This window comes from Typopeltis vanoorti, chromosome 8, assembly GCF_054136105.1.
Source record: "Typopeltis vanoorti isolate ZY-2024b chromosome 8, IOZ_Tvanoo_1.0, whole genome shotgun sequence".
NCBI lineage: Eukaryota > Metazoa > Arthropoda > Arachnida > Uropygi > Thelyphonidae > Typopeltis > Typopeltis vanoorti.
The window spans coordinates 59,406,601-59,419,048 of NC_143556.1; the positions used below are offsets into that span (position 1 = coordinate 59,406,601).

The window sequence follows — 12,448 nt, forward strand, 5'->3', positions numbered from 1 at the left end:
AAGAGAGAGAGAGAGAGAGAGACTGCTTGGGCATTGATCAAGAGCTGTTTAACAGAAGCAATGTCTGAGTGTATTTCAAAGATGAGAATTCTAAACAAGATATGATTATAATGATTGAAATGGATGAATGAGTGAAATAAGCATGAAATCTGGAAGTAGGGGAAGAAGGCACTGTGGAGACAACACAAGATGAAAGTTAGTAATAATTAGTGGTGTGAAGAGTATTAATAGCAGTTAAAGAGAATGACTCAGTTGGAAGACAGCAAAAGTGCAGTGCGAGCAAAAATTAGCCAATTAAGCCTATAATAATCTCCTAGTGAGTTCTTTTATCATCATTCTTATTATTATTAACACCAGACCTCTATGGACTCAAAAGACTCATTGCAGGAGGTCATGAAACTGTTCTTTAAATTCATTCAAAGTATCTGCATTCACCACGATGTCAGGAAATGCATTTCACTCACCAACTACTCTTCATGCAAAGAACCTGTTCTTTAGGTTCATTACTCACGCAATCACTGTCGGTGCCAGGTTATTTTGCACCCTAGGCAAAGTTTACAAGTGCGCCCCTTATTTCATAAACTGAAATGTTTCTAATTGACATTAAATAAAATAAAATTGTCTTTCAGGTTAAATTAATAGATACATTAATAAGGCTTTTTTTCATTTTCTTTTTTAATTAATTTAAAATTCTCTGTTATAATTCATTTACAAACAAAACAGTTATAAAATACCGAAATTTAATATTTTAAAATGTTAATGTTTTAAAATATTTATCTTAACTGAATTTTAAATAGTGGTAAGTTCAAATAATTTAGGTAAGGAACAAAAACGAACCAAGAGTTAAATAGTAAAATAGTGTGATGTGTGAGGGATAAGGAAAAATAATCGATACCTCATCATCATCATCATCAAATTCCTGACGTGTACCATCAAGGGTTGTACAGGATATGATAGTACTACATGAAAAACTTACATCATTACTAACTTCCTATCTACAATTTTCCTCCAAATCAGTCTGTTACTTGTCAAGACTCCATCATTATCAGATCTTATATTTCTATCGTCTAAGGCACTTTGTACCATATCAATCCACCTATAACTTAGTCTTCCTCTGGGTCGTTTTCCTGCCAACCTGGCAAAGAACACTTGTTTTGCTAATCTTTCCTTGCCCATTCTGTTTAAGTGACCATACCACCTGAGATTAGCTCTGCTAACGCATTCCTGGATGCTGACAATGTCAAGTTCTTTCCTAATATCCTCGTTTTTAATATGATATTGCCATTGATGCCATCTGTTCACGCCTATAATCTTTCTCAGGACTCTCATATCTGTAGTCTCTAGTCTTTGGTCAAGTGGTTTACTTCTGACCCAGCTCTCAGATCCATAAGTTAAAATTGGTTTGAACACTGTCTTGTATACAGCTAATTTAGTGTTCCGACTAATTTCTCTCTTATTCCATATGAATTTATTCAGTTGACTTCCCACCATACCAGCTTTGCTGATTCTGTTGTCTATTTCTATATTTAATTTACCATCTTCAGTAAACATCGTGCCTAAATAGCTGAAATGTTTTACTTGTTCCACAGGTTCTCCATTCACAACACAGCTGACATTTTCAGTGATTCTGCCTATTTTCATTGTCTTTGTCTTTTTATTGCTGGCCTTCATACCATATCTATTACAACAGTTATTCAATTTAGTCAGGGAATCTTGAAAACTTGTAGAAGATTTATTTAGAAGTATAACATCATTCGCATAAAGCAAAGAGCTGACATTAACATCTCCAATTTTGATATCATGTTTAATACCACTTTCCTTCATAATGTGATCCATATAGATAATGAATAACAGAGGGGATAATGTACATCCTTGTCTCATGCCAGATTTAACATTAAACTATCTTCCTGTACTTCCTTCAATTCTAACTGCTGACTTACAACTCAAATAAAGACTAAGTATTGCTTGATATAATGCCCCATTGACACCATATAACTGTAGTGTATTGAATAGTTTCTCCCTTGGCACCTTGTCATATGCTTTTTCCAGATTGACAAAACTTAAATACAGATCTTCGTTATATTCCCATGATTTCTCAACTATTTGTATTAAAGTAAAGATCTGATCCTGACAGCCTCTATTTGGCCTGATTCCAGCTTGTTCTTCACCAAGCTTTTCTTCCACAATTCTTCCCAAACGTTTCTCAAGTACACTGACATAAATCTTGCCCGGAACACTGAGTAGGGAAATACCTCTATAATTCTCACATTCAGATTAATTTCCCTTTTTATATATGGATACTATTAAAGCTCTACTACAATCATCAGGAATTTGTCCCTCTGTCCAGGCTTTCTGAATTATGCAGGTCGAATATCATCTACTCCTGCTGCCTTTCCATATTTCAAGCCTTTGATGGCTTTTTCTACTTCAAGAATGGATATGTATTCCTGACTGTATGTCTGTTGAGTGTTTTTTACCACTGTGCTATCACTGCTTCATTTAGCAATTTTTCGAAGTAATTACTTCATACTTCAAGGATATCTTTTTCTCCTATTTTCATGTCACCTTTATCATCTCTAACTCCTTTTACAGTACTCTTTCCTCCATTCCTAAGCTTCTTCAACAACCTCCAGAATATCTTACCACCTTCTTGATATTTATTTTCTATGTTCTTGCCAAAGTTCTCTCATGACTTTTGTTTAGCTAGTTTTACACAGTGTTTAGCAGTCTTGCATTTGTCTCTGTATTCTCTAAGAGCACAAGCTGACTTATTTGCCAGGAACTTTTGATATGCTTTCTTCTTTTCCTTCACTGCCTCTTTAACTTCATGTGTCTGCCATGGAATTCTGATTTTTCTATCCTTGCAGACAACCTCATGCCGCTCTGGCTGAATCAATCAGGGTTTTCTTCAAGGTTTGCCACTGAATCTCCAAGATTTGGTTCATGTTTTCAACTCTTTCATTTTTTTTAATAATATTTCTGTTTTTAGTCTACAGTTCACATCTGAGAACTGCTCAACTTTTAGTCGCTTTAAAACTTTCTTACATGTCATTCTTTTCAATATGAAATTCAATTTTATCCTACTCAAGACAGAATAGTGATCGCTTCCAATTTCAAATCCCTGTACACTCTGGTCTCCTGCATCAGGGAGAAAACATCACTATCAACAATAACATAGTCAATGAAACTTTTCTTATTTCTTGCCTCTTCTCGCCATGTGAATTTGTGCACATTTTTATGTTGGAACATGGTGTTAGTAATAACCAGTCCATAGCCTGAGCAGAAATCCAACAGGTATTTGCCATTATTATTAGCTTTGCTCTTTTCTCCAAATTTTTTCAAATTATTTTTGTATGTCTGACAATCATTTCCTACTTTGCTATTTAGATCCCCAACAAGGACCAATTTTCCTTTTTCATTGTGTCAGTAGCTTTCTCTAGAGCCTCAAAAAATTCCTCCACTTTTACCTAAGTAGAGCCTTCTGTGGGATCATAGGCACAAATAAGTCTCATTTCCAGTTCCCCATTCTGATATTTGCTGATATCACTCTACTTTAGACTACCCTGCCATTCAAGAAGATTAGCCTAGTATTTAGTGTTGAATACTATGGCTAACCCTTCTTTTCCTTGATTGTCATTGCCTGAATATAACATTTTGTATTTATTGCTCAGAAAGATCTCACCAGTTTTTGTCTTTTTTGTTTCAGTCAACCCTATTATGTCGATCTGGTACTTATCTAATTCCTCAGCTAGCTCCATTTCTTTGCCATTCAGGCTTCTTATGATGATAGTACCGATCTTTAACTCTGGTGATGTTGAGTTGGGGTTTGTTTTCAGATTTGTTCCAGTAGCTGACTTTTCTCTGTTCGCTCTGGTTCCCTGGCGAAAACTACAGGGGCCTTGTTTAACCAGGCGACGCTCCAGCCAGCATGAAATTTTGTCATGTTGTACCATCATTTTTTATTTTGGTTTAACCAATAAAAATACAATTTGGTCGGCTAAATCCCAAATTGCCAGCCCCTCCTCGTTCATTCAGTATCCAGGTATATACCCAACAGGGTGCACCACGAGAAGGTGAGGATTGGACATTAGGTCAGAAGCCCTGGTCAGTTCTCCACATTCCTTTAAAGGCTGTATAACTTAACGGTCAAAGCTGTATAACTCAGAGACCTCCACAGCTTTGACCGTTAAGCACTGCCCGATATTTAATTTTAATATTTTAGTAAAGTATGAATAAAGCATAGCTTGAAGTTTTGCGCCCCTTCATGGCTTGCACCCTAGGCAGATGCCTAGTTCGCCTAAATGGAAGTGCGGGCCCTGCAAGCAATCCTTATACAGCTTCATGAGTCCCCTTTTCTACCCTCTTCACCCATTCTATGAAAAACTTCTACATTAACCAAGTAGCATCCCTTTAACAACTTAAATATCTCATACTATAATATATTCTTCATTTTCAGTAAGAAGTAGCTAGTATGAGTATAGAGAATGAGAGAACAAGCAGGTAAATGAGGAGGTTCAGGGTGGACAGCATAACATAGCATGAGAAAGATTGATGCTTCAAGAGGACGTGAATGTGTGTGTGGACAACAAGGAAGGGAATGACTTGGGATCAAAGGAAAACAATTGGATTTGTTGAAGGTTCTAAGATAAATAAGAAGAAAAAGAAATGGCTTGAATTAAGTATGGAGAAGTCATGTCTAATAAGTGGTATCAGTGAAACTTGCTATAGATCCAGGAATGAGCTGTTATGTTTGTATACAAATGCTAGAAGTGTAAAACAAGGGAAATGAAATTATTATTATTACATGTATCTCCATGGAGTCAGTAGACTCATCTTGGGAGATCCAAACTAGCAAAACAATATCTGTCATATCTCTTCTTGAATTCATTTACAGACGAAGAACTCACAATTAAGTCAAGCTATGAATTCCACTCATTCACCATCCTCCAGGCAAAAAGCTTGTTCTCACAACCTTTTAACCACACTCTTCTTTAATTTCCAGGGATGACCTCTTGTTCTTCCATTACTATCACACAGCTGAAACATTTCCCCTGCATCAATCCTATAAAAACCTTTCAGTAATTTAAATGTTTCTATCATATCCCCCTCTTCTCTGCCTATCAACCAACCTATGCAATCAACAAGCTCTCAATCTATCAATGTAGGGAGCAATTTTTACATCACTCACCGAGTTAGTCACTCTTCTCTGAACCCTCTCCACAGCCTTCCGATCTCCACGGAATCCAGATGACCAGACCTGAGCACAGTAATCCAAATGTGGAAGTATCAATGCTTTATAAAGGGAATTCTCTTTATCTCTGGATGTCAGTGTGTTCCTCAACAACCAAGTAATCCTATGTGCAATCTTGGACACCTTAGCAACGTGTGCCCTGAACTTCATCTCCCTATCTTCCAACACCCTCCCCCCCAAGTCTCTAGCCTTATCAATCTCTTGGAGTTCTGTTCCATCAATGTAGTACACAGCTGGTAATCTTTTAATCCCAAAATGCATAACTTTACGGTTTTCCACATTGAACTGACATCCATTACCTCTTGCCCATTCTACCAGCTTATTTAAATCATCCTGCAAATTTTCAACTCAGCTTGATTTTTTATTGCACTACCCAACTTTTCATTATCAACAAATGACTGAATACCTCCCTTTAAGCCATTTCCTATATCATTTATATACAAATTAAACAACAATGGCCCAAGCATAGAGCCGTGAGGCACACCACAGGTCACCTGTCTCATCCTGGACTCGGCTCCTCCATACACCACCTTCTGGTATCTCTCCCTGAGCCATTCTCCTATCCATATCACCAATTTAGTATCCATTCCCATCTGCTCCAATTTGCGTAACAGTGTTCCATGGGGTATCCTCTCAAAAGCCTTAGCAAAATCCAGAAGTACCACTGTGTAGCCAGTTCCTTTGTCCAACTCAGAAGTCATTCTATTATAAAAAGTCAATAGATTGCTAACGCAGGATCTACCTTTAACAAAACCATGTTGGCCTCTATAGAGTATCATATCCTGATCTACCCATTCTTGAATTTTGTGTTTAACCAATTTTTCCAATACTTTTACCACTACTCCTGAGATGGTGATTGATCTGTAATTAACTACTGCAGTTTTAGAGCCAGCTTTATGCAAAGGAACCACTTTGCCTAATTTCCACTCTCTAGGGACCATACCAGAGTTCAAACTTAAGTTAAATATCCAAGTAAGAGGGGTTGACAATTCCTTTGCACATTCACGCAACACCCGAGCTGATATTCCATCTAAACCTACAACAGTGTTTGCATTTAAATTTTGCAATATATTAAATACCTCTGATTTCTTAACTTCTATTCTCGCATTAGTTATTGCTACAGGTACAGAGATATCCTCACTTGGGTGATAGACTTTTGAAAAGTGATCACTCAGTAACTCGACTATTACATCTGATTTTGTCCCCTCAATACCATCAGTACCCACTAAAGTTATCCTTCCGAAGTCATTCTTCCTTTTACTTGCCACATAGCAGAAGAACTCTTTGGGATTACCCTTGATCTCATTGGCTAAGGTCTTCTTATAATCTGATTTAGCTTTTCTTACTATGCTGGTAACCTTCCTAGCTTGCACTCTGTATTGATCGCATTTCTCCTTGTACATTCTTCATAACATTTTCTTTTTTTGCCGATCAAGCTTGATACTACTTCTCATCCATCCAGTGCCTACCTTGTTTGTCTTCCTGACCATGGGGACACAATCTGATATTGCTTTCCTCAGATACCCACTGATTTTATCCCATGCACTGCTGCCATCTTTCCCCTGCAATATGTTCTGCCATGGGACTGCTGCAAGCTCACTCCAAAGCTTGTTATAATTGTCTAACCTGTAGTTCCGTATATACCCCTTCTTAACAGAAAAATCCACAGATTTTGCAACCTCCCAAGTCAATACCACATGATCGCTTTCACCAATTGGAGGTAACGAGGACACCTTACTTATGCATATATCCTCTGAACCAATAACAAGATTCAACACTCTCACACCACGTGTCCCTTCTGAATCTGCTTACCCAAGAATTGTTGGAATAATTGAGACATGGTTGGATGAGGATGACATCCTGACAGGAATAGAGATGGAATCATCTGATGTGTTTGGTGAAGATAGAAAAGGGAGTGTTATTGATAAGAAATAAAGAGTTATGTCCATAATGCTTTATTTGGATTTGAAGCAGTATGTTGTGAAATAAAGGTGAAAAGAATGAAATATTTAGTCAGATGTTATAGATCTGTAATGTGGATGGTAGTGACCATGAAATGTATATTCAAATTAGCCAAGCAAATAAGAAAAGGGTGATCATTCTGGGCAATTTTAATTATGGCAATATAGGCTATGATGATATTATTATTATTATTATTATTCGTGACACCTCCAAGGAGTCCGAAGACTCATCCCGGAGGACACCTGCAACTCTCTGTCTCCACTACTACACAGAACTTCTACTGCCAATCACCTACATCAACACCATCTACTGCCCACAACCACTACCACCACAGCTAGTATTTTTTTGTCTGTAAATTGCATGTGTTCTGAAGGGCCGATTTGTCTATATGTGGGATGAAAAACCCGAGTTTTTCCGTGACAAAAAACCCTGCTACCTCCATATGAGATCGGCTAACTCACCTTCGATTGAAAAAGTCCATATAAAGATTCCTCCCATCATGACGAGAATCGAACTTAGGCCTTTTTCTAATTGAAGGTCGCAACGTACTGTCATTCTTCCAATTGTGCTATGGAGGCTATAGCAACTGGAAGTAAAGAAAATGAGTTTCTTGAGTTTTTGAGGAACAACTACTACCTCAGTGTGTAACAGAGGGCACACAGGATTGGGGATCTTGTATTTGATCATCTCATCAGAGGATGTTATGAGGTCAAATCACATTCCAGTTGAGAGTGACCATCAAATGATTACCTGGGTGGTTGTCAGCAGTGCCAGGATCTCTCTGGCAAAAGGATATATGTGGAGCTACGAGGCTGGTGATTATGTGAAGCTCAGGAGACAGCTTGTAGGAGTAGCTTGGAATGAGGAGTTGGTTGGAAAGGAGATAAGTTTAGCTTGGATGATATTCAAGAACTGTCTAGTGGAAGCAGTGTCTAAATGTATTTTAAAGTCACAAGGTTAAATAAGTTAGGTGAGATGGATGAATGAAGAGATTAAGCATGTGATGCAGAGCATAAAGGCATTATGCATGCAGCTATAAGAGGAGTGGTAATAATCAATTCCATCAAGATTACAAAGAACAGGCAGGGAGGATGACCTGGTTGTTATGGGTAGCAAAAGTTAAGTATGAACAGCAGTTAGCTAATGAAGCCAAAAATAATCCTAGGGAGTTCTTTTGATATGTAGCCAGAAAAAAAAAAAAAAAAAAGAATGATTATGGAAGGATGACATTGTTCGGAGAAAATGGTATAAGAACAACTGCTGCAGAGAGAATATAGTCAAGATATTTAATGAGTAGTTCATAAAGTAGTACATCATGGAGAGTTTGAGAGCAGTTGATGATGAGAGGAAGAGACCGACTCTAAGTGAGCAAGAAGTATATGGGGAATGAAGCAAACTTGATGGTAATAAGGATGTGGAACTTGATAATGTATCAAAACATATTTTAAAAGAATGTGCCAGGGAGTCATCCACCTTCTTGACATATTTGTTTAATATGAGTCTTGCACTGGGTCATGATCAAAGGAGTTGTAGGAAGACAATATTGTGCCACTTCATAAGGGAGGTGACAGAACTCAAGCATCAAATTATAGGCCTATCTGTGTGTCAGTTGTTGTGGGTTAAAGTGTTTGGAGAGACTGGTGAGAACCAAGGTCTAGAATTGGGTTGACAACAATGGTATTATCTTTAATGGACAGCTAAAGGGAAGTCATGTTTTTGTAATCTACTTATTTATTACAATAATGTGACCTCTTCATTGGACAAAGCAGATGAACACACAGTAGTATACTTCGATTTTGCAAAGTGATTACCGCAAGATAACTTGATAGTCAAACTAGAGTGGATGAGGTTGGATAATAGACTAGTGCATTGGATGGGAGATTGGTTATCTGATAGGTATCAGAAGTTGTATATGGGGAGCAATATCCCAGAAGAGGAAAGTCACTAGTGGTGTGACTCAGGGGTCTGTTTTAGGGCCATTGCTGTTTAACCTGTATGTTATGATATTGGGGAAGATTTGGATGGAGATATTCAGTAGTTTGCAGATGATGCAAAGTTGGAACAAACTATGAGGAGTAGAGCAGATGTAGTGGTCTTACAAGAAGACTTGAATAGACTGAGTGAATGAGCATGAGAGGGGGAATACCAGTTCAATGTTGTAAAATGTAAGGTTTTAAAATTTGGAAAACAAAGATGAGGTGTAGAATTTACTATGGTGGGGATATATTGTTGAAGTGGAGGAAATAATAGATCTTGAGGTGATGGTGGATAAGGATCTGAGGACATATTGCCAAAATTTTAGGACAACACAATGAATTCTGTTATCTTCTACAGACTTGTAGAAGTAAGGAAGGAGATTCTGGTTCCATTGTATATGGCTTTGATTAGGCCACATATAGAGAGACGTATAAGTTGATAAGGAGTTGGTATATGATCAGTGTTGAAGATGTTTTTCATAAAATAGTGGGAGATCATGGGAGAACAAAAGGTCCTCCCTGGACGCTGTATAAGCAGGAGGTGAACAGGGGAGTGAGAAGCAGGTTTTTTTGCATACAGAGTTGTGAATGATGGAAATTCTTTTCCTGAGATTGTGGTGTCTGCAGAGTATTTGAATGCGTTTCAGATGTGCCTATGATGAGCTGTGTGAATGAACCTCCTAGATGAGTGTTTGGCTCCATGGGATCTTAGGGTAATAATAATAATAATAATATCCCCTCTTTTCCTCCTATTTACAAGGCTTATTTACATACAAAAGACCGGTTACCACTTTACTCAGTCTTCTTTGTCCAATGTCCTTTCCAGTATATCCTCATCGCAGTGAAATCCTGGAAACCAAATCGTGCACAGTAATCCATATGAGGCCTGATCTAGACCTTATACAGTGGAATCAGAACCTCTTGATATTAAGAGGTTCTGATTTCCTCTGGACATTTAGGTCCTCCACATCATTGCCATTATCTGATGTGACAACTTTACAACTTGTGCAATGCGATCTCTGAACTTCAGATTCTTGTTCACCACCACCACCACCACCACTATTCCACTGTCTCTTGTCTTGTTAACTGCCTTCAGAATTTCTCTACCAGGTGTGTACTTTGCATCCTATTTTTGCCTACCAAATTTCAGCATCTTACACTTTGCAACATTGAACTAACAATTCTATACTGTTGCCTATGCATTCAATCATTTCAAGTCCTCCTATAAGTCCCCAATATCTGCTTGATTCCTCATCATTCTCCCCAGTATTGGGGAGAATGATGAGGAATCTTCAACAGTTGTATATCATCAGTGAAACATATCCCAATATCATTAATATACAAATTAAATATCAATGGTTTCAAAACAGAACCCTGCAGCACACCACTTTCCTCTTCTGGGATTCTGCACCACCATACACAGCTTGCTGATAACTATATGAGAGCTGTTTGCCTATTCAACCCATTAATCTCTCATCCAATTCCATTTACATCAGCTTAGTTACCAACTTGAGTACATAAAAGGTCCATTACATGAACCTCAAAAGAAATGAACAATGTTACAGAATAGTTAATTTCTGCTACTCTCCATCCAGTCACATGATATACTATTAAGAACTGCTGGGGAACTGATAACAAATTCACCATATTGTGAAGCATTTCATATCATGCTTTGAAGTTCTTTGCAGTCATCCCAATCTTAATCAGAATGTTGCTCTAAAAATTTCCAAGTATTCTGGGAATAGTACCATTGAGCTCTCATTAATTATCCAGTATTCATTTCACACACGCATGCACGCACACACGCACACACACACATTTAAAATGTTTAGAATGAAATTATGTTAGTAAATCCATCAGTGAAGTATGAAATAATAGATTATCAAGCTAGATGTTATATTATCAAGTGAAAGATAACATGGCTAGATGAGAAGTTGCAAACTAACTTTCTTCTTCTTCTTTTTCTTCTTATTATTAAAATCTGACCTCCATGGAGTCAGAGACTCATCATGGGTACATACTATTACACATAATGATCATCCAACCATGCCTTAAACTGATTCAATGTGTGCACATTTACAGCACACTCAGGCAATGCATTCCACTCATCAGCCACTCTCCATGCAAAGAACCTTCTCCTCACTCTCTGCTCACACCCTCCTTATACAGTTTCCAGCATTGGCCTTTTGTTCTACCCCACCCCTCCCTTCCATTCTATGAAAAATCTCTTCCATGTCAATGTGATAACAACCCCTGACTAGCTTATATGTCTCAATCATATCCCCCCCCCCTTCCTCCTATTCATGAGGCTGTGCAATTTATATTCTCTCAATCTGTCCTCATATTCCACATCCCAAAGACCATTGACCACCTTTGTGAATACTCTCTCCAACATATCCTCATCACCATGAAAATCCAGTGACCAAATTTGTGCACAGTAATCCATATGATACTTGATGAAGGCCTTATACAATGGCATCATAGCCTCTTTATTTTTGCATTTCAGGATCCTTGGTATCGTTGCCATTATCTGATGTGATGTCATCACAACTTGTACAAAGTGGCCCTTCTAGATTAATATTATGTAGAGGCTATATATTTCCCTGAATTTTTCTAGAAATGTCATTTTATTTTACAGTGTTATTGAAGGAAATATTTCTTTTCTCTTTTTATGGTGAAAGATGCTTCTAAAAAAACTAAATTCATGTAACTTCTTACTGTTAATGAAGGTAATTTTTTATTACTGAAATAGAGAGCCTTTACTGTGAGTTGCTCCTGTCATGAAAGGTTTGCTTACTCTTGGATCCGTCGAAATTTTTATAGTTTCTGTATTCGGCACGAAACTCTTGTAGTTTCTCTATTTGGGTTTGAAATAACGTTGGATTTAATATCCACTTAATTTGAAGTAATTTTTTATGCTTTTATTGATAGTTGTTTTGTATGTATTTCAATGAAAACCTTGTTATTATTATGTTTCATTTTTTGTAATTCTAGAGCCACCAATTATTGTTCCAGTGGATAGCCATCCAAAATCAGTAGAAAATGATCCAGCTCATTTAGAGTGCATTGTTACTGGCAATCCACATCCTCAGCTGACTTGGATGAAAGATGGAAGAACACTTAGTGATGATGATGCATATAATGAGGTAATACTTATGGAGACATAGATTTAGAAATAATGCAGAGAAATAATGAAGTGAAGAAATGAATAGTGAATAGTGAAGAAATAATGCACAGAATGAAAGAAATAAAGAAAGGG

General features: G+C 37.4%; 1 protein-coding gene across 1 annotated transcript in view; it reads left to right on the forward strand.

Moving 5' to 3' along the window:
- LOC150104025 (hemicentin-1-like) overlaps positions 1–12,448 on the forward strand; it is a 427,367-nt gene that overhangs the window by 139,545 nt on the left and 275,374 nt on the right. The window contains exon 7 of the mRNA XM_090396384.1: positions 12,184–12,335. Within this exon, the coding sequence (XP_090252510.1) occupies positions 12,184–12,335 (152 nt within the window). The remainder of the gene's footprint in view (positions 1–12,183; positions 12,336–12,448) is intronic.